Here is a 24,008-nt window from a genome sequence, read left to right on the forward strand (position 1 = left end):
TGCAAAATTACAAGTTTCCGTGGATCCATGTGAACAGGAATCACCCTGACAATGTTTTTATCTGTACTGAGGGAAAGGGGAGGGGGAGGCCGAGGAGGCCTTGAGAAGGGATAGTCTAGTTGATACAGTCTCTGCTGACACTTCAGGGCTGCGTTGTGGTCGTGTCTAGGCGCAGGTCCTTCATCTGATCTGGATACGTCCCGGATCCGGCAGACTACGGTAAAACTTGCGATAAACAGAGAGACTAATTTTCTGCGTAGATGCCATTCTTCTAATGATGTAACTAATACATCAGGAGTTATGGGAAGTGTTCTCGGTTCTGGATGACCAAATTTATGCAGCCTAACAATCATTTTAAATTATTTGAATTATAAAAATTATGGGTGTGACGAGATTAAAATATGACAAGATTTCTCGCTGCAGGAAAAGGTGTCTCGCGATATCGCATGATAGAGTGTGAGGGTGAAATTAGCATAGAATATGCCCGTCGTTTTGCTTTCTTTACAGAAATGAAAACCATTTAATTTAGTTAGATAATGGTAACTTCAATTAAACGTCTGGTCTGCTCATCCAGCACGAGCTGCACAGTGCAGCAGGAATCACAGGAATCACTGCTACCTATACACAGAGTTAGTGCAATCACGAATTTGAAAGTAAAACGCGAGCTTCCTGATGCGCACAAATAGGCAACACAGGCAACAATAGCCTGGCTCCGAATATAAAACCCATATTAGGCTTGGCTGTGTAGTTGTGACCACATCTTAGTTTTGGTCTCTGTTTGCACTTTGAATATTGAGAGTACTTTTGATTGTGGTTGCACTTATTGTTTGCACTTAATAAGACTAAAAAAAATGTATTTATTTTTTGTCATTTATACTTTTTATTTCTATGTTTAATTTGTGGAAACGAGTTCAATTAGGAGGTTACACACAGCCTCAATCAGAAGTTCTGGAAGCTTGAAATCATACAGGAGAGAAGATTTTTAAGGTAAGACATGCATTATCACTTATAATAGTCAGCCTAAAATGTATGAAATCGACGGAAACATGTTGAAATATAGCTGCAAGCAGCAATTATCGGGGCCAAGCCAACATTGCCAACATTGCTGAAAGTGTCAGACCAACTGCAACAATGAGCAATTAAAGACATTTAAAGAGGATTTTAGGCGAATTGGCTGAAAAATCATTTAAACAGTAATTTAAAATATGATTTAATGGATTATCACTTTCGACCAATAAGTAGCGCAATTACAAAACTGATGTGATGTGGTCAGAGTAAGGTGACAATGACACATACAAAGTTTGATGTCAATATGTCAAGGCATTGCAGAGATAAAGCCGGAATAGTCATTTTGGCATCATGCCTCAACTTTATTGCTGTGGTATACAAAAACGGTTTTGTCTATCGACACAAAATCCATAACTTTTAGTCGGCACAGTCTGGAGATGATACAAATTGATTTTGGTGAAAATAGGACAAACGGTCTAGGAGGAGTTAAAAAAAGTAGGTACTGAATGAAAATTAAGATGGCGGACAGGAAGTTCGGCCAAATAAGGTAAACTTGGTATCTATGTTCTCGGCGTGACCCAAGGAATCTATTAAGACCAGTGGCATTTCAATAGGCAGATTTATTCAAAATTTTGTTATAACTTTTGACCACTAGGTGGCAAAACTTCTCAGGCTCATTCAGGGCATCGTGCTGATGACCCGTACCAAGTTTCGTAACAATCCGTTCATGCTTTCTTAAAATACAGCATTTTAGCACACAATTCAAAATGGCCGATATGGTAAAATTGGATATCAGTCGACTCGGCATGTTACCTTGAATCTAACGAGACCAATTTTTTTGATTTTTGGACAAACTGTTCAGAAGTTATAAGCAAAAATAGCAATTTTTTAAATATCTCCGGACCAGTAGGTGGCTCTACGTGGAAACGCAGCATATAGCCTCAGGTCATGCTTCTGATGACATGTACCAAGTTTGATAAAGTCCGATAAAGCGAATCCAATAAAGCGTTGCGGAGATACAGCCTTACGTCTGTAAGTGCTACGTAAAATTTGTTTGTGCATTTATCGAAAACGGTTTGACGAATCAACTTGAATTCCATAACTTTTTGTCAGCATGGTCTGGAGATGATCTGGTTTGACGTCATAGGGTGCATAGACTTCCATGGCGGAAGAAGTGGAAGGATAGTTCAGAACGGGAACAGATACAATAGGTGCCTACGCACCTTCGGTGCTTGGCCCCTAAATATGAACTATAGACAGGTAGGCAACCGTTCAATGCTAAATAAACACATGTAGGACACGAGGAAGTTTTAAGCTTGATAATATAAAACACAGCGTGATATAAAAGTAGGCTAGTATGAGTGTTTACACTAACATGATGAATATTATAATGTTTAGACCTGTGTTTACTGTTAAATACTGTGTTCGTGGATATCTGTTCAAACGTAGATGTTTATTTAATGTGGTAACAATAATGTAAAGCATTGTAAGTTTGGCTCACTCGCGCTGTGCATTTGAAAGCAAAATGTGCCAAACATTAGGCTACATGTTTTTACTCCAATCTCATTTCATAACGTCATAACAAATGTATGTACATTTGAAGTAATATATGATAATCCACATATGTTTCTCTAGTGTAGTGTACTGAAGTGTTCCTTTTTATTGATGTATCGCTATAAGCCGCCTGCATTTCTGTAAAGTAAAAAATGTTTTATGCAGCCCTACAGATGTATGCCTACAAGGCACAACAAACCTGGTGTTCATTATAAATATATATTTTTGTGATTTTTAAATCACAATTTTAACCAGAAAAATCACAATTAGATTTTATTCCCCAAATCGTACAGCCCTATAGTTTCTCCTGATATCAGCATGTTCACAGTTGTCTTTTTTTAATTTTTTTTTTTTTTTATACAGGGTCCAGATGATACTGATGAGCCCTGCTGACTTAAACATTAAGATGAGTCTGAAGCAAACACCTTGGAAATGAGCACAAAGGTGTGTGACTGTCCACGTCTCTCTGTGTGCTCAATAATGGTGCCTTTTTGTCTTTTGTATCTTAGGACTATGTTGTGTTGTAAATAAATCCAAACAATCAAAAAGCCTTTCTTTTTTAAATCTCTCCTCATTGTTTGTTTATAGTTCCCTCACAGTCCCACCTGATAGGGCCATTATGGGAGGGTCTTTGTCTTTCCATGTGTGAAACACATCAATATTCACGCCTCCTCACATAGAGCTTTCTTAGACTAAACATGTCTTACAAATTTTAAATCAATATATTGGTTTATGTGAACGAGTTCATTTTCACATCGTTTTGAAACAAAAACTCTAGACTACATGTCTAGATTATGTGACTAAATTTGAAACAATCATATTCCTTTTAAATGTTTTTTTTTTTTTTTTACATTATTCTTTAGGGGTGTAACGGTACACAAACATGGCGGGTCGGAGGTACCTAAAACGGAGGTGTAAACTAAACACAAAATTGCTTCTTTCATCTGTTTTTATTTTATTAAACTGTGTTTTTTTTAAACTTTTTAAAAATTGTATCTATCTTGGCTAATGCTATAAACTATATAGGGTGCCCTTAATTACACATTACTATAATATTAAAGGTTACAATTAACAACAGAGCCCAAATTATTACATTCAGTTGCTATTTTTAGATATAATAATCAATGTAAAAAAACAAAACAACAAAAAAAGGAAATCACACATAAGGCAGGTAAGCTTCTAAATTTAATTATAAAGTTAATTTTCTACTCTGTATAATCATTTACACAGTGGTTGTCATAACTTGTTTTCATGACAAATTTATTTAAACATGTATTAAATAATCAAGACATTACTAACATATACTACTATATTAAATATAAAGAATAGGCTAATATAGGCTAATATAGAATAGGCCCACGAACCCGTGCCCACACCTGCTCACTGCCCGCTCTGTCACACGGCCAAAAAAAAAAAAAAAAAAAAAGATTCCGGCTCACGCCACATGTGTTTTAAGTGTAGAAAATGTGCCCACGTTTCAGTGTTCACCCCTACACACAAGCACTATACCTACACATGTCCTACATCTAACACTCGAGCGGCTTTTGCCAGCTTTATGAGAGTGGGCCCGTGCCTTTCACGGAGCCCACTCTCATAAAGCTGGCAAAAGCCGCTCGAGTGTTAGATGTAGGACATGTGTCCACGACCCCGTGCCCACACCTACTCACTGCCTGCTCCGTTACACGGCCACTTCCTGTCGGTCACGTTACGAATGTAAGTCTTGTGCCCACTCACGAGCGCTCACACTTACTGACAAGCATTTTACCCCCGGCGCCGCTCTCGGGACATCGTGTGTAAAACGGCCACCGGGACATCGTGTGTAAAACGGCCAGCCATCGCTGTCTGCGAGCCGCCGTATTCAAGCACAGAGAGCGCGCGCACTGCGCCCGCGCCTCCGAGTCAGGTTCTCGAGCCCACAGAGTGCGGCAATCGGAACCCGGAGGCCATTCTGCCCCTAGCTGTACATGCAAAAGCATGGGAAGCTATTCCAGGCGTGTCAGAATGGGTGCTGAGCACAGTAAAGCAGGGCTATTCGTTGCAGTTTGCTCGCCGTCCCCCGCGCTTTCGAGCACGAACCGAGACGAGAGTGAATGGGGTACTTCCCCCACACCTACTTCATGCAGAAATAGCGAAACTTCTGTGCAAAGGGGCCATAGAACCGGTACCTCCTTCTCTGAGCGAGTCAGGCTTTTACAGCTGTTACTTCCTCGTGCCCAAGAAGGACGGACCTCTCAGACCGATCCTAGATCTGAGATATTTGAACAAAGCTCTTATGAGAAGACCGTTCAAAATGCTCACAACCAGACAGATCCTCGCGCAAATTCGCCCAGGGGACTGGTTTATTTCCCTCGATCTGAAAGACGCTTACTTTCAGATTCAGATAATACCCCGTCACAGGCCATTCTTGAGATTCGCCTTCGACGGTCAGGTATATCAATACACCGTCCTGCCGTTCGGCCTGTCTTTGGCACCCTGTACATTCACAAAGTGCATGGACACGGCTCTCGCTCCCCTGAGAAATCAGGGCATGCGGATTTTGAACTATTTGGACGATTGGCTGATTCTAGCACTGCAGCCGTGCAAACAAGCTCATCATCCGCTTCCTTAGAGGAGCCAGGAGAATGAATCCCCTGCGGCCCCCTTCGGTTCCGATTTGGGATCTTTCTTTGGTCCTAGAGGCCCTGAAAGTGTATCCCTTTGAACCGTTAGAATCCGTGGACCTAAAGTACCTCTCGCTCAAAACCGTTTTTCTGATAGCTCTGTCATCAGTAAAACGTGTGGGGGTCCTGTTAGCCCCGCATGTCTCGAGTTTGGACCAAATGACTCGAAAGTTATCCTCAAACCGAGACATGGTTACGTCCCCAAGGCGATTGGCACTCCCTTTAGAGCGCAGATCATCTCCCTATCGGCTCTGCCAGCATCCGATAGCGAGGGCAGTGATAACCTCCTATGCCCCGTCAGGGCGCTGAGAGTTTACATTACGCGCTCCGCCGCCTTCAGGCGTTCTGAGCAGCTCTTTGTTTCGTTCGGTGGGCGCACCAAGGGTCTCGCCGCCTCGAAACATAGCCTGTCAAGATGGATAGTGGACGCTATCGCAGCAGCTTATGCACCCAAACACCTGCAGTGCCCTATGGGCGTTAGGGCCCTTTCCACTAGAGGCATGGCTTCGTCATGGGCTTGGTCCAGCGGGATTTCTAATCACAACATTTGTATGGCGGCAGGCTGGGCCTCCCCCTCTACATTCGTTACGTTTTATAACCTGGAAGTTCCCGCCTTGCAGGCTAAACTTTTATCAGTCTAGGTGATGTGTATGTTCTGCCCAGTTGTTCATGTGCAGGCTACTCTCACGTGACTACTAGCTCTTCTGGTTGAGCTGCATGAAGGGGTGATATTCTCTATACATAGACCGGCGGAGCCGCTCTGTATTTCCCTATGATGTGCTTATGTACTTGTGCTGGCCTGCGTTGCTGGCCGCCTGTTCTCCACACGTTTATACACAGACCGACGGATTCGCTCTGTATTCCTATGAAGTGCTTATTACATGTGCTGGTCCGCGTTGCTGACCGCTTGTTTCCCACATGTTTTTGTGTTCCCCGGGCTTTCCCTGGGACTCATGCAGTGGCTGCTCGGCGCGCACTGCGTTGACAAGGGGTTCCCGTAGCGTAAGCAACTTATGCAATACGAGAGAACCTCTCGTAAGAGAACGTACTCGGTTACCTAACGTAACCTCGGTTCTCTCTAGAAGAGGGAACGAGTATTGCGTAACCTGCCGTGCTCGCGCCACGAGCTTATTCGCTTCAGTCAATGAAAACCAGAGTTCAGCCTGTTGAGCCCTTCCTTATATACGCTAAGCCACACCCATTCTGGCGGGCTGTGACGCGTGGAGGCTGCCGGTAGGCTGCTGCAGTTGCCGCAGGACAGCCAATGAGCACGCTTATACAGCCTGGTATGGTCTGCTGGCTGCCGCACTGCGTTGACAATAAATACAAAATTAATTCTGCCGTCGGCAACATTTTTTTGATCATATTCAGTGAAATCGACACTATAATCCGACAGAACAACATAAATAAGGTGGTTTTAGAAAAAAACCGAGCTTCTAACTCCACCTGGAGCGTGTTATTTGTTTTGCAAAAATCCACCGCTCCCAGATAATTGGGTCCAATCAGCGCAGGGGGGTGTGAGATCTGACTGTCAATCACAGGTCGTGCACACGCCAGACGCCACAGATCCCCTCTCCCTCGCCCACGTTACAATATCACATGCACACGACACGCCTGAATTTCGCCTGAAGATTGTACGAAGCGTGATGGCGGAGAGAAAATCTACTAACAAGCTTCCAATTCCTCGGTTATTGCTATCTATGGATAGATTAGCCAGGGCAGCCTACCTCCGAGTCCATGGTGTTGATCGATGCTGAAGAGACGGACGCGTTCACAGAAAATCAGGTACACACGCACTGACGATGGGCGGGTGCTCGTTGGTAGTGGGGGAGGGGCATGAGAGTTGTAAACATTCAACATTTTGGCTAAGTCGACCCAATCTGCCAGACTTGCCGACTGCAGCTTTAAGGATAATTTTTTGGCTTCAGATCTCGAGAAAAGACTTTACCCGTAGCGTAAGCAACTTACGCAATACTCGTTCCCTCTTCTAAAGAGAACCGAGGTTACGTTAGGTAAACGAGTACATTATGGACATGTAGAAATTAAAGTTGTAGCTCCAATCTCCTCCCGAAAATCCCCCAAAAAAGGCTGTTGGTGTCTCAGTGACTACTTTGTTTAGAGCAGCTGTCAAACACAGCTGTCAATCATGACGTCACATTCCCATTTTTATAGCATCAAATAACGAACTAAGACCAAACTTATTTTAAAAAATGAACACTTCAACTTAAATCAGCGTGATAAAAACTACCTAAAATGACAGAAAACATCTTTGGAAAAAAAAAAATTTAAAGTGTAATTTGGTCGTTTAGTTTCCGTCGCGTTCCATTAGACTTCATGGGGAGGGCGGGGTTTATGACCTATACTGGGACCAACCACCTGGGGGTAATCAAGATGCTTTGGCTCCACTTTTCAGGACTTGTGCAGCATGCTTGTTCAGGTACCGTAACATGTAACATGTACCGTTACACCTGTAAGACTGAAAATACTGGTTGGGGTCTGAGACAAAGGGCCCTGCTAGCTAATTAACATTCAACCTCCCCCATGCAGGAAGTGAGGTTCACTTCCTCTCAGAAACAACGAAGAACTCACACAAGAACATGGTTTAATGTGAATGTTTATCATTGACTGTTATGTTTTTGGTGTCATTTGAAATGTCTCAAAGTGAGTGGTACAGATATCTCATATCCAGATAGATAAAATAAAAGGAAGTAAGGTTTATAGAAGTTTAGAGAAAACTGGTCCAGATAATGCCACCCCCCTTTTGTTGAATAAGAAGCCATTTTGAGGGTGGTCTCCCCCATCCCCCATGTCACCTGGTCAAGGGGATAAAGGAAGGTGTGCTCCGGCTCTCTGGCCTCTTCTTTGCTGGACACGAATGGAATAGGGTCTCTGTCTCTCTCTCCCTCTCTCTCTCTCCCTCTCTCCCTCTTTCTCTTTCTTTCCCTTTCTCTCTCTCTATCTCAGGTACAAGCTGGGTAAGATTCTTTGGTGTAACCAATGTATAATCATGTTCTAGATATTTGAATTGATTGTGGAATTGATCTCTGATATCTGAAATATTAAATTGTTACATGGGATTATTCTAACTGATTTTGACATTGTTCATTTAATGGTTAAAAGGAATAGTCAAACATTCGCTCACTTTTATAGAGGCACAGATATTATTAAAACCTTTCATTTATGGAGTCAGATGAAATTACGAGAGAATACATGATTAATGTATTGCATTTAACCAACCAATACTTTGCATGAGAAAAGGACAGTAACACGTGATACCTTCCCCGTGTATTGGCGAACCGGCGATTGGACCAATATAGCGGGCCTTACACACCCCTAGTATTACTAATCTAGCAGTGTTCATTTTCCGTCATATTTTTGGTAAACAGAATGCTTTAAAATAGGTTCATGTCAAGTGCACTTCAAGTGCATTCGTGTCATTTTTTGCAGATGTACATTTTAATATTACGTCTATCTTGTGTATCTTGTGTAAATTTAACATTTAATTTAATATTCAACAATAATATTGATCTGCCTGCATTGACACCTTTATATGAGAACTGAACTGAGCTGGACGATGACATCACAGTTTTCTCCAGAGCGGCTATATATATAAATTAACTAAATTAACTTTTATACAACAAAAATGAAACATTACTGAACTTACTTAAGCTGGACTGTTTTCTTCTGGAAACAAACTTTGTTGCATTATTTTCCTGTTATCTCTTTAAAGCTGCTTTGAAACAATCTGTATTGTAAAAAGTGCTATATAAATAAATGTGACTTGACTATCTAGTTGATTTACCTCATTTAGCTCAAACAGCAATGCCAAAAAACATATTCCTTTTAGATGTTCTTTGTCAACAAATTGTCATGATGAATTGCTTTCACTTATGGATGACATCATACTCTCTGGCGGTAGGCACAGCAGATTCCGCCTTAGTTGTTGACTGTTGCATAGCGTGTACGTGAATATGGGGGCGGAGGCATCAAGACAGGGGTGTGATCCTTTTGGGTAGGGGCGTGTTAGTTTTGTTTTGTTTTGTTTTACCAGGAATTGCTTACTGTACCTTTAGGGCTGTTTATTAAAGCCTGCACTAGGGACACTTTTACCTGTCATGGCCACATGGTGCCCATCTTTAATGTTAATGTTATCATTTTTTTTATGTTAATGCAGACAAAAACTGCATAGTGCTGCTAATTTTATGTGTTGGCTTAATATAATACTTCTTAAAATGATTTTAATGTGTTTATAATACTTTTTGAATATTTCCAGCACATTTTAACATATTTTCATACCACTTTATCTCTAGTTAAATATGTGATCATACCTTCAGGAGGAAGTGTGTAGCGAGCATACTCTGGAAAATAATCTTCAAGTTTGGATTTTCCTGCCAGGATCTTTTCTGCCAGCATGTCCTGTTTGTTGAGGAACAAGATCACTGAAATAGTCCTTAAAAACCTGTTTGAAAACACACAGAGTGAGACAGTTTGAGCATGTCTATCTGATGACAATTCTAGAAGTTCAGCTGCAGCTTTGAGCCACCATTTTAGGTGATAAGCCTTTGTATTTAAAGTTGCCATCTGTCTTCTCTCTTTGATTTAAAAAATAAAATGTTAGGCATGGGTGCAATGACCAAAAATATCCCAGTAGGAATTTTGAAATCACAATAACTGTATATAACTGTATAGTTATTTTTGCTGGAAAAATATTTTATATATATATATATATATATATATATATATATATATATATATATATATATATATATATATATATATATATATATATATATATATATATATTAGGGCTGTCAAAAGATTAATCACGATTAATCGCATCCAAAATAAAAGTTTGTGTTTACATAATATATGTGTGTGTACTGTGTATAATTATTTTGTATATATATAAATACACACACATGCATGTATATATTTAAGAAATATTTGCATACATATACTGTATATATTTATATATAATTTATATTATATATAAATATAATTTTTTATATATATAAATTACACATTTTTCTTAAATATATACAAGCATGTGTGTGTATTGATATATACAAAATAATTATACACAGTACACACACATATATTATGTAAACAAAAACTTTTATTTTGGATGCGATTAATCGCGATTAATCTTTTGACAGCCCTAATATATATATATGCAAATCTTTGATTACCAAATATATATTCCACATACACCATACATATATATTAGGGGTGTAATGGTTCACAAAATTCACGGTTTGGTTCGATACGATACACTTGTGTCACGGTACGGTTCGGTATGGTGGCGAATTCAAATGCTTTCTTTACTGGATCTCTTATTAACGCTGTGTAGTAACAGTGTCGTATGATCACGATCGGCTCGCGCTGCACTGGTCCAAACTGATAAACGGTCCTTCAACCACACAATAACGAGCAGTTTCGTTCCGCTTGCATTACGTTTGCCATTTGATGTTGGGCAATGTTGTGGTCACGCCGGCGTCATTATGAGCGCGCTTGCCAATTTTGGTAGGCAGGAAAAATGGTCCAACGAACCGTTCGGTTTGAAAATGCGTACCGAAAACCGAACCGAAAGCCTCGTACCGAACGGTTCAATACGAATACGTGTATCGTTACACCCCTAATATATATATATATATATCATATATATAAAGGTGATCGGGCATGTAAAGGTGTAAAGGTGATCGGGCATTCTCTGTTGCAGCTCCTAGGCTCTGGAATGACCTTCCTCTGTCTGTAAAATCTTCTCCTTCTTTGGGTGTTTTTCAGAGTGCGATTAAAACGTATTTGTTTTCTTTAGCATTTGAATATGCTTTGTAAGCTGTGTATGTCATATGTTTGCATTGTTTTAAGTTTTTGTTTTTCTCTTTTATATTTTCTGTACAGCACTTTGGTTGCACTTGTGGTGTTGAAAGTGCTCTATAAATAAAGTTGAGTGGAGTTGAAATGAGCAATCATAACAGTTTATTCGAGTGTTATGTTTAACAGTCTGTGGAGTAATTTACTAAGCATATATAGCTGCTGCGTTTACGCAATTGACCTATCGGTAAGCCCCACCCCCTTAGTTACTGTTGCTAACTTGGACAAACAAATGGAGTTGCCTTTTGTCAAACTGTCTTACAATGACAGCTGTCAATGTGAAAACCTTGTCCCAAGATTTTTTTAGATACATTTTGGACACAGAAGGACCACCTCTCGTCGAGGAGTATTCAAGTGGGACTTAAATATGCCATGGAAGGATTTATAAAAGATTTTAAAATAAATTTGGTGGGTAACAAGATTAATTTGGAAGCAAGGGTTTGCAGATCAAAATGCAAGCGGGAGAAGCCTCATGTTACGGTCATCACGATTGCAGGTGACAACATCTAGGATCAACATCATTATCTACATAGCGCATCTAAAAGCCAATGAGCTGCGGCCAATGAGCTGCGGCCAATGAGCTGCGGCTCAACATTAACATATTGGTAGTAGTCTGCAGCACGCTTCCAGAAACCCTCCACCTGTTTAGATCTGCTACGGGGTATTAATTCATGTGTGTTACATGTGCAGCAGCAGCAGTGTCACGATCACCAGCTGGAGTGCCCTTGAGAGCCACCAGGGGTCACTCCATCACGGACTAGTGTTCATTGCCATTCCATCAAGGACTACATCTCCCATAATTCTATGCTCCGTTTCATCCTCACTGATTGTCTACAACTGTTACTTATTAGCTCTGTCTATAAAAGCCTGGTTCATTCTCTCATTTATTGCAAGGTTTTGGTTATTGTTACACTGAGTTCTTCTTGAGTTCTTCTTGAGTTCTTCTTGAGTTCTTCTTGAGTTCTTCGGTTTGCCTGCCTGCCTACCCTTTTTGCCTGTTTCCTTCCTTGCTGTTTATTTGGATTGTTTGCCTGTGTTTTGACCCATTATCTGCTGTTTTGATTACGATTCTAAACTGTCCTAATAAATGCTGCATTTGGATCTTCACTCAAGTCTCAGAGCAGTTTGTAACAGAAAACCTCGCCATGTACAAATCCATTATGGACCCGGTCAACCATTTATTGCAGCTTCATCAAGGAAGTTGAGGAATATGTGCATCGATTCTGTGAGTTGTCTTATCTTGTACCTTTTGATGAAGTTGAGCTTAAGGACTCAATGAGCCAATTAAATGTTGGCTTCTTGGAGGGAAAATTATTTATGGTTTACGTGACTATTTGGACTATAATGCTAATGCTAAGTGTCTCCCCTTTTACTGTTGGGGAAGTAGAGTAGGACGTTTCCCCTAAACTTTTGGGGAGGGGGACCATGCATCAAGCTCCGATGGCCACGCAGCTTGGCCCTCCACGGACACCAGCATTTTCAGTACCTTCCAGTCTGATTGTTTCCACACCACAGCCTGTCCACAACAAGGCCGCCACGCCAGAGTCTTCAGCCAACAAGGCCGCCAGAGTCTTCAGCCAACAAGGCCGCCGCCACGCCAGAGTCTTCAGCCAACAAGGCCGCCGCCGCCACGCCAGAGTCTTCAGCCAACAAGGCCGCCGCAACGCCAGAGTCTTCAGCCAACAAGGCCGCCGCCACGCCAGAGTCTTCAGCCAATAAGGCCGCCAACAAGGCCGCCACACCAGAGTCTTTAGCCAACAAGGCCGCCACGCCAGAGTCTTCAGCCAACAAGGCCGCCACGCCAGAGTCTTCAGCCATCATGGACGCCACGTCAGTGTTTCTGGTCGTCATGAATGTCACATCTGAAGCTGTCAAGGCGATTCCTGGGCATTTGAGACTTGCTTCCAGCTTGGAGTACACACCGCTAATGTCTGTGCGAGCAGCTGATATCTCAGCGGTGGAATCAAGCCTGGGGGTCTCAGAGGTGGTCCCACTGTCGACTGCACTCCACGTTACAGCAATGGCTATTTTGTGTGTTTGGGCCGCACACTGCTCTCCAGCCCATGAGTCTACTCCAGAGCCTGCTCCAGCCTCAGAGCTCAGTCCTGTGTTGGTTCTAGCCCGTGAACTTCCTGTTTGCCTTGATGCGACCACGGAGGTCGTCCCAGAGATTCCTGTCTGCCCTGATACAACCACGGAGGTCGTCCCTGAGATTTCAGTCTGCCTTCACATGACCATAGAGGTTATTCCTAAACTACCTGTCTGCTCCGACACGATCACAGAGGTCGTTCCCGAACTGCCTGTCTGCCCAGAAATGACATCAAAGGCCAACCTGAAACACCCTGCTGGTTCCTCTGACAATTGAGGACAATCTTGAGCTCCCAGCCTGTTTTGACATGGGCCCTGAGGTCAACGCTCTCTGTGCTCTGCGTTTCAGTTTCGTCTGATCAGCAGTGGTGGTCTCCAGTTCCACCAGATCTACCCTGGGGGTCTTCTGCTCCACCCTGGTTGTCATCAGCCCAGGCTGCTCCCACCCTGGCCACTTGCCTGTTCTGCGCTGCCCTGGCCGCCTGCTCAGCCTTCGTCTCCTGTTCCTCTTCCATTCCATGCACTTGACCCTCCACCCCGCCCCCTGGTCCGCCTCGCTCCTGGACTTCTCTGACCATATTAGGAGCGTCTGAAAGCCACTCCTTAGGTGGGGGGATATGTCCTGCGGCCGGTTGCATAAACATAGCCATGATGTTAAGACAGTGTCTTAAGTTCTAGTATGACCTACTAACAGTTAGTCAGGGGTAGTCAGTCTTAGTTTTCGGTATCAAAGTAGGCTTATATATGTTTTTATGTAACTGATTTAAAAAAGCTATGGACCGTCTTAAAGAAAATAAATTGATGTCTAACTTGTAAGACTAGTCTTAGAGGTTTATGCAACCGCCCCCTGATCACCAGCTGGAGTGCCCTTGAAATCCACCAGGGGGCACTCCATCATGGACTAGTGTTCATTGCATTCCATCTAAGACGGATATGGATAATCCCCCATAATCCTCTGCCCCATTTCATCATCACTGATTGTCTACAGCTGTTGCTCATTAACTCTGTCTATAAAAGCCTGTTTCACTCTGTCATTTATTGCGAGGTTTTGCCTAGTGTTACACTGCATCTCTGAGCAATATTCATGATTTCATGTACCTTGGTTTTTGGGTTCTCTGCCTGTCCACTGGATTACCCTTTTTGCCTGTGTTTCTTGCCTTGCTGTTTATTTGGATTGTTTGCCTGTGTTTTGATCCATTGCCTGCTGTTTTGAGAACGTTTCTAGACTGTTCTAATAAATGCTGCATTTGGATCTTCACTCAAGTCTCAGAGCAGTTTGTAAAAAGCAGCATGTCTTACAAATCCATTACCATGCCAATCTCTATTACCATGCCAATCTCTCCATAAGTTGTCATGACAGGTGTGTACACTGTGAATATTCAACACATCGTCCAGCCCTATTGCTGACCTCTAATAAAAATAATCGGTAACTGTTATGCAACTAGATGCACTTCAGGATAACTTCTGCAGCACTTGGGACGGGAACTGAGAACTCCCAAGAAACAGCAGAACTGTGAAACCTGTTAGTCCAGATGCTGCGGAACAGATCAAGAGACTCGCGCAACCGGTTGGTGCTGTTGTCTTCCCTTATGACCATGTTATAACTGCTACTGGCTGCCACGAAGATGATGGCGGTCACATCTGTGAATATAGACAGGAAGAAATATATAATAGCCAAGCACACACTTAAAGGGATAATTCACCCAAAAATTAAACTTCTGTCATTTACTCTCCCTCATGTCCTTCAAAACCCATAAGACTTTGGTTAATCTTCGAAACATAACATTTTAATATTTTTAATGAAAAGGTTTCTGTCCCTCTATTGCAAGTCCAGGTAACCAAATTTTAAAAGATCCAAAAATGTTTTAAAGGCGTTGTCAAAGGTATCCATATGAGTTGAGGAGTTTAAAGGGACAGTTCGGCCAAAAATGATATTTAACCCATGATTTACTCACCATCAAGCCGTTCGAAATGCATATGTCAAAAAAAAAAAGGTTTGTTTAAGTGCATGATGCATGCACAACTCACGCACAAGCTTGCGTGTAAATATGTGTGTGAATGTGTCAATCATTGTTTCAATGTAAATCTGTTTAACCAAAAGTCTAATAGGTTTGGTAAGACATGAGGGTGAGTAAATAATGACAGAATGTAAATATTTGGGGAACTATCCTTTTAACATAAATACCATTAGTCACTTTTAGATATATTATAAAAACAGGTTTCAGGAATCTATTTATGGAAAAAAACACAAAGAATTTTACATTTATTTTTATTTTTTACCACAAAGCTTGAGGAACATACAAGCTCACCATTAAAGCACTGAATCCATTTCCTCCTTTCATCTCTCTGACCACCCACATCAAACATACTGACACACAAGGAGAAAGAAATAAGAAATGTTTCTGTATATCAACTGAAAACAATGTAGTAATTACAATGTAGTGATTGCATGCAGTTCTGAATAATTAGATTGTAAAATAGCAAAAACAAGATTGGTGGTTAAAAAGGTTTTGAACACTCAAGTTTTAATACAATTTTAGTAAAATAGTGAGGTCCAAAGGTCTGTGATCACTAGTAAATGCTTCAGTTCCTCTAATGAACTTTCACTTCTGAATTTTGTCTTTGCTAGCTCAGTCACATTCAGCACTGTCAGGGTTCTGTCACTTCGGTCTGGTTTACTCTTGGTTTGGTGACAGAGCTCTGACACTCCATCGTCGTGTCTTAGTGTGAGCGTGTGGTTTTGAGTACGCTCGGGCCGTACACTCTTTCATCTACGTGAAATGTTGAATGTGTGGAACATGGTGTTCAGATACTGGCACTTCTGTCTAGTCTGGTTTAGGTTCAGTGTCAGGGTTCCAACATTCATTCCCCATGGCTGTATTCAAAATCACATACTTCCCCCTACTATATAGTAGGCAAAAAACAGAATGCAACAAAAGAAGTATGCCTGAATTCACAGTACTCAAAAAGAGCAGGCAAAGAGTACCCGGATGGCCAACTTCTTCCCGGAGAGATTCTGAAGTGTGCAAACAATGGACATTTTCCAAAAATATATTCATACTACACAAATTCATACTTTATAGAACATACTTTTTCAGCTATCGTGAATCAGATCTAAAATTAGTGACTGTCCACATTGTGTATCACAACTGTTCAGATCCGATTTGTGTGTCAATGCCGCTCTTTCATTTTCTGGAATATCTGCATTGGTTTCTATGGCAATGGCATTGCGTTGGTAGGTATAGGCCAAAAACAGCAACAACAGCAACCGCAACATAGAGGGGTTTGCAATACAGATGTTGTCTTATTTACAACATGAATTGTATGTTGGACGTGTCGTTTTTAAGATGTAAAATAATGGACAAGGGCATTTTAACGTGTAGATTACATGTTGTAGAGCATTTCTACATGGAAATCAACCTATTATAAAGGCTGGTTTCTTTTCTGTGCCTATATCAGATTTTACCAGTTTATTTGCTATGTTATTTGATCTTTTGTGAATAAATAAAGGAGAGTGTTTAAAAATATCTCTTAATGAAGGATCAGTCAAAAGAATATTCCAACATTTCTTTATATTCTTAATTTGATATTATACTTATACTTATTATACTTTATTTGAATTTATTTGTGATTTTCTTTGTCTCCTATAAACTTGATTCAATAATTGTTGCATAATTAATTCTTTAGCCTTGTTCTTTAAAACTCTCCTCGGAATCACAGATTCGGTGTAATCTATGAAATTGTCTAAACAGCAGACCCTTTTTTTAGTGAAAGAGGATGATAGTAATTGTTATAATAATTGTTTCTATCTGTAGGTTTCTGAAAAACTGTAGTTTTTAAGTTGTTATTTTTCTTTACAATTAGCACATCTAGCAAATTAATCATATAGTCTAGAATTTAGAAAGTTTACGAATTCCAGTAGTTCTTTTTTTGTCCATGTCCAAATAAGGAAACAATTGTCAATTTAACGTAAACACATCTTTACATTTCCTAAAACAGTATTGTTAGGTTAAACATAATCTCACTCAAATTTCCCCATAAAGAGATTGCCATAATTTGGTTTAATCAGTTAATCAGATAATCAGTTTTCCTTGTTTAACAATTTATTCACATCATCATCAACCAATCTTCAAAATATGTTTACAGAAGGATTAGTTGTTTCAGAAGTGAATGTACTCTTGGGTTTAAACATCTTAAAAAACTCAACCGTACATCCGTAGATGATGGTCCAGAAAAGGATTTTAATTTAATCTGTCTCATAAATTTAAAAAATTCTACTTTCACCAACAACAACAACAACAACAACAACAACAAAAAAAGGATAACTAACAGCGGAAGGAATGAAAGAGAGACATTTTTTCATTAAAGTTAAATATCTGAAATAAATATTTTTCTGATAAATTAAAACCTCATTGTCCCTTTCAATATCCCCTGTATTGGAGTTGATGAGATCACTTTGTAACAGTGTTAGCTGCTACCCTTGTACTTTTTGTGTCATACTCACCAAAAGGGGCGCATGAGCTTTAGAACCTCTTGTATTTAAACGGGTAGTAGCATAGAAGTAGTCAGTTTGTTTGGAAGAGGGAAGCATGATTTTATCCTAGCACCTCCAGCAACACCCATTAGAATCCTGATTGAGTAACTTTGTTTCCCGTTCAATCATGTAAGTTTTGTTTCTCCTTATGTTGTGCATTTGTTTTCACTTGATGTATATAATTTATGGGTGGGCTCTCTAGCTAATGCTCGATTTATTTTCTTTTTGTAGATGGACTCTTTAAATGTTACCTTATATTTTGGGGTGTTGAATCGGTATGAGTTGCTAAGGCTCTATGAGTTGCTCTACTGCCAAGTGGTTTCTACCCAATGGATTGTTCTCACTGCATTATCTTGTGGATTATCAAATATCGTAAGTACAAGGATGTGACTGTGGGCTATCTTGTTTTTCTTGGACTATTGGAAGAGCACTTGAAGGGCTATTTTCTATTTTTGTGTGAGTGTTTTTTTTTTATTCATCATCAACTTGGACATCATCCTAAACATTGACTATTTAAATTTTCATTGTAATGATTTCATACTTGCCCAAAGAATCACTCATCTACAACCTTGAACTTATAAAATATAAAAAAAAAAAAAAAATATATATATATATTTATATTATTATATTAATATATAATATTATATATATATATATATATATATATAATATTATTATTATTATTATTATTATTATTATGTCTATATAATTTTGTTATTTTTTTTGTTATTGTCATTTTCTATTGATTAAGCCTTACTTTACAGACCATCTGTCTGTATACTGCTTTCATTCGCTGGACTGGTTTTATTTCAATTCATTTTCATATAAATTCATTGTTCTGTTTATTTCTTCTGGTTTTCCTAAAACATTCAATTGTTTCTTGGTGAAACTGAAACCCCTCTTGGCTTCAATTTTTTTTTTCACATTCACTGAGAGAGTTCTCAATAACGGTCAGTTCTTTAGTTGAAAACTCAATAATCAAAAGCATCAAATCCAAAGAACAATGGCTGAGAATCTCAACTCCATCTCTTAAGAAAACTCATCATCTTGACCAATTGTAGGAGCTTTTTCTATATGCAACCTTCTTGGTATTCTTCCCTTGCAGTAATATTTACTCAATGTTTTATCATGAGATCATAACAAATATATTTGTGATTTTCTGAGTTTATCTTCCAACTGGTTCACTTACTTTTTTTCTGAGATAGCTTGATCAAATAAGTCCCCAATAATTAAGATCCTAGACTTGTCTCCAATGCTTTAAGTAAACGTCTTCGCTCTTGTAACTGTAGATTCATTAACTTTCTCGAAAGACATCTTTGGTGGCAGCTCATTATTAAAAAGTCATATATATATATATATATATATATATATATATATATTACACATACAAACACATACATACAGTACAGGTCAAAAGTTTGGAAACATTACTATTTTTAATGTTTTTGAAAGAAGTTTCTTCTGCTCATCAAGCCTGCATTCATTTGATCAAAAATACAGAAAAAAAATATATAATATTGTGATATATTATTACAATTTAAAATAATTGTTTTTCAATTTATTATACTTTAAATTATCATTTATTTCTGTGATGCAAAGCTGAATTTTCAGGATCATTACTCCACTCTATCACATGATCCTTTAGAAATCATTCTAATATGATGATTCATTATCAAAGTTGGAAACAGTTCTGCTGCTTAATATTTTTTTCATAAACCTGTGATACTTTTTTAGGATACTTTGATGAATAAAAAGCAAAAAAAAAAACAAAACAACAATATACACTACTGGGCTGCGTTCTCCGAAACTACCTTAACGCTACGTCGTTCTTAAGTTGTACCCAGAAGTACCTTATCGTTAATACGTGGTTTCCGAAACCTTCTTAGTTAAGTATACCTTCTGTAAGTCATATGTTCGTAAGGTTGGTCTGGAGCGCTCTTAGCTATACCAGAGAATGTCTAATATGGCGAGAAGTTTCACTCTCAGTACACTTCCGGCTTCTGAACTGGTTGCAGTTCCTCTCTGATTCCATATGAGGGCGCTCACAGGACGAGTGCAGAATGAATGGAGGTCTATGGTGCTATACCAATAAAAATCCACTTTTCTCAGGATATAATTTTTTGTCTAGTAATTTGAATGTTGTATTCGAAAGGAAATGCAAATAAATTACACATTGCTGGGTGTTAGATTTTTTAGAGTTACTTATTTGCTTTAAAAAGTCTTTTAAAGTGTCAATGACGTCATACACATGTACGACCAGAGAAACGGCTTTACGGCAATCCTTCAGTCACACTGGTGCTTTCGCGCTCTGCACTTTCTTTTCTCTCGAGGCATCGACAACACAGCTGACACAGGTAAACACACGTGCTAGAAGAGTTTTTGTTTTGTTTGTTTCTGGTCCCGCTTCGGATGACACGATGCCATCAAGCGGGATCTCTGGTCGTAATCAGTCCTTCACTGACCAATCAGCGTTCATTAGCAGAATGCTAGCGTGTTATGGACAACAACAACTCAACCTGTAAGAAATCAAAAGGACATAAGTACTCGTTCATTCAACTTTCAACCTATAACCCATGTTGAACTTGCAAAATCTACAATCAGATCTGAAATTTCTCAACGGCAATCGGGTGAAAGAGACAAATTTAGCCGTCTAGCCCCATTGACTCCCATTCATTTTGCACTCATGGCGATCGCCCCCAGTGGAACTCTGGTGGTACTACAACCAAAATTCAGTACAATAGGGCTTAATAGGGAGTGGGCAGGCTCTCCGTAGACGGGCTCTGGCTATACCTTATCGCTGCTGACGGTTCATACCGCTAGTGGCCACCACTACGCAAAAAGCTTTTTTACATCGCAGTTTAATTACACATAGACAATTTTATATGAACATTTAATATAAAATCTGATTTAGTATTAAAATTACATTTTTACTTTACTTTAAAATTTTACACATAAAATACTTAAGTTGTTATAGCCTACACCCATGGAAGTGTTTTCATTAATAAAGTTTCCATACACTAATGGTTGTTAGCTTTTTTAATTACTATCCTAAGGCACATCAGCTGGCGAACCATTTGACAGAAAAGGCTTAGGAGTCTATATAAAGAAAGATGAGTTTACACAAACTTTATAGCTATGGCAGCAAGACAGCGAGTACTTGTTTTAAATCAAAGACGGCGCCGTCCGCGGAGACAGTTAGTGTATGTCAACTACATGGCTGGTGGATAATCAGCATACGTTGTGGAGAACATTAACACACTTATGGCCGTAAGGGTTTGGGATTGCACACTTGCTAAATTATAAACACATACTCATATTTATTTCTGCATGTACATATTTTAATAAGCCCCGATAAATGCAGTTTGTACTATTTCTAAAACGCTTCTTTATAAAGAACATTGTTTTCTCAATACTTTACCTATACCGCTGTGAAGGAAAGAGCGCACAATCGATCATCGAGGCATCGATATCAACCTATTCAGCGCCTCCACCATGGACAGCGCCTGCTAAGGTCGAACTTAAGAAGGTTTACCTTAAGCAACATCCTAAGGTATAGTTCGGAGAACACACGTAGGAAAGGTATACCTGTAGTTAAGGTGTACCTTTGAGTCTTCGTAGCGCGCTAAGAGACAACGTAATCGAAGAATGCAGCCCTGGTCAGTAATTTGGGGTCAGTTTTTTATTTTTTTTTATTTTTTTGAAATAAATCAATACTTTTATTCAGCAAGGATGTGTTAAATTGATAAAAAGTGATCGTAAAGATGATGTATATTATTAGAAAATATTTTTTTTTTTTTTTTGAATAAATGCAGTTCTTTTTAACCTTTTATTCATCAAATATATTAGGCAGCAGAATTGTTTCCAACAGTCATAATAAATCAGAATATTAGAATGATTTCTAAAGGATCATGTGATAGACTGGATGTCATATGTGACACTGAAGACTGGAGTAATGATGCTGAAAATTCAGCTTTGCATCACAGGAATAAATTATTCTTTAAAGTCTATTCAAATAGAAAACTATTATTTTAAGTTGTAATAATGTTTCACAATATTACTGTTTTTTTTTCCTGTTTTTGATCAAATTTTTGATCAGCCTTGATAAGCATTAGAGACTTCTTTCAAAAATATAAAAAAAAATGTAATGTTTCCAAACTTTTGACCTGTACAGTATATATAATAATTCTTTTTTTTTTTTTACTTAAATACTGTAGTTTTCAGTATTCCGTAGAGCACAGTGATTTCATCTTTTTTTTTTTTTTTTTTTTTCAAATTACATTATTATAAAAATATAATTGAAATGTTGGGCTGAAAAGTAACATGGATTTGAAAAATGTAGTATTTTGATATTTGCCCCTTTTGATCCATGTTGTCCAGCATGATTTGAGAATTTTCAAAAAATATGCCTTTTTGTACTGTAAGGAGTTTCCAAGGTCATTGTCACAAATTTACTTAGATTTGATCTAGGAATGGCAGAATCATACTTCATATATTCATTTGTTTATTTTATTTAAAGTCCTAAAACTGAATTACTTAATACATATTGTCTTTTAGAGCCCACTGTACATTAAAATATTTTATTGTAAATGTATTTAACATAATATCAAAATGTTGACTTACTGAAAGTTGACTTTGTCTACTTGAAATCGAGTTTCAAAAATCCCTGAAGTCAAAACACGGCACCGTAGCAAATCCTGAAAGAAATGCACAAACTCTGTTCATTGACACTAAAAGCTAATAATAAAAAATAAAATAAAAAAAATCCAGTGTGACAGTGCCCTCACCTGGTCTGTCGGCGTGTAGTCACTCTGTCGTACAGACTCAATTCTGTCCAGGAAGCTGAAAATAGGTACAAGACAAATTAACATTATACACCACACAATGGTTTATAATAATAAAGACAATTATAATAATCTACTATATTATATGATTTTTTGAAAAAAAAATTAATCATTATTTATTTTTTTGGATGGGGTTTGAGTTTATCATGAAATTAATTTTGTCACTTACACTTATACCTAGTAAACCCTATGTAGTGAGGACCAAATGTCACCACAAGGTTAGTACCACAATTTTTTTGACTGTGAGGAAATTGTATTTGTTTTATTTTACATGAGAAAACAGCTAATATATCATACTATATTATTATTATTATTATTATTATTTATTTCTTTTTTGAAAATGTAAAAATACATAGTTTTCTGTGATGGGTAGATTTAGGGTTAGGGGATAGAAAATGACATTAATGTCATTAGTTCAGTATATTAAAAAAAGCATTAACGCCTATGGAATGTCCTGATAATGATATGAATACGTTTGTGTTTCAGTGTGTACACGTTTGTCTATTCTTATGAGGGTCAAATATCATCATTTAACCCTTTAAGTGTCACCCCCCTTTTTTTAAATATACATGAAAATGCACATTTCGACTTTAAATGGTTGTAATTAAAGAATGCTTTGGAGTATAGACGTAAAATTGGTCTTGTTTTAAAGAAGACATTTGGCAGATTTTTGTTGAAGTGAAATAAATTAAGAAAGTGAAACAAAAAAAAAGTTATATAAGTTTGTGTTTATGAAAATGTACAATTTAAAACATTTAATTATTCATATTTTATATAAAATATATATTTTTAAAACCTGGCCGACTCTAAAACTGCTAGAAAATCAAAGCCAAAAATCTGAATAAGTTGTGTTTCAAATTTTAGGTTGATATCTAAAAAAATGAGCTTTCAGTGAGATTTTGTTTGGGCGCAGTACCAAACATTTTCACTAGGTGACAACCAGACTCCATTACTGCCCATATAAGGGCGCCTTCATTTCCATATGTGTTATTAAAAACATATTAATATATTTTTTTCTAAAATAATTGAATGGATGATATCTTTTGAACTCTTGGCATGAAAACAAACCGAGGTTTCATCCATTCTTTCATGATTTTTCATGTTCATTGCTATTTCAAAATAAAGGTCTGAACACGCCTTATAAATATGAAAATATTCTTGTTGCAAATTGATAAATTACAGCTCCTCTCTAATTTATTTTGGAAATCATTCACCAAATATGAAAACTAGAGTTTGTAAGCTTTCAAATGATATATAGTTTGTCAAGATTAGTTTGTTTATTATAGGATATTACTGTTTTAAATATGTAATGATTTTGGGCCCACCGGTGGGCCGGTGACACTTAAGTCATCGGTAAAATCATATTTTCATTTAAATCTAGTGTTTTGCACATGTTTCTGTAATGGGTAGGGTTTGGCGATAGATTAAATATCATTATATAATCAATTA

The 24,008-nt window shown here is 38.4% G+C and overlaps 2 protein-coding genes across 5 annotated transcripts in view; one reads left to right on the top strand and one right to left on the bottom strand.

The window, feature by feature from the left end:
• Window positions 1-9,578, top strand: part of mppe1 (metallophosphoesterase 1) — a 198,998-nt gene extending 189,420 nt beyond the window's left edge. Inside the window, exon 9 of one of the 2 annotated variants that reach the window (XM_079863701.1) lies at window positions 9,533-9,578. In XM_079863701.1, coding sequence (XP_079719827.1) covers window positions 9,533-9,544 — 12 coding nt within the window. In that variant the 3' untranslated portion in view covers window positions 9,545-9,578. The other variant, XM_079863700.1, reaches the window with a different exon arrangement.
• Window positions 1-24,008, bottom strand: part of gnal (guanine nucleotide binding protein (G protein), alpha activating activity polypeptide, olfactory type) — a 155,774-nt gene that overhangs the window by 3,619 nt on the left and 128,147 nt on the right. For 2 of the 3 annotated variants that reach the window (XM_079863703.1, XM_079863705.1), the window contains 5 exons: window positions 22,503-22,557; window positions 22,339-22,412; window positions 15,494-15,552; window positions 14,705-14,825; window positions 9,551-9,681 (listed from right to left, as the gene is read on the bottom strand). In XM_079863703.1, the coding sequence (XP_079719829.1) occupies window positions 9,551-9,681; window positions 14,705-14,825; window positions 15,494-15,552; window positions 22,339-22,412; window positions 22,503-22,557 (440 nt within the window). The remainder of the gene's footprint in view (window positions 1-9,550; window positions 9,682-14,704; window positions 14,826-15,493; window positions 15,553-22,338; window positions 22,413-22,502; window positions 22,558-24,008) is intronic. The other variant, XM_079863704.1, reaches the window with a different exon arrangement.

The sequence above is a fragment of the Squalius cephalus genome (genome assembly GCF_949319135.1).
Source record: "Squalius cephalus genome assembly, chromosome: 25".
NCBI lineage: Eukaryota > Metazoa > Chordata > Actinopteri > Cypriniformes > Leuciscidae > Squalius > Squalius cephalus.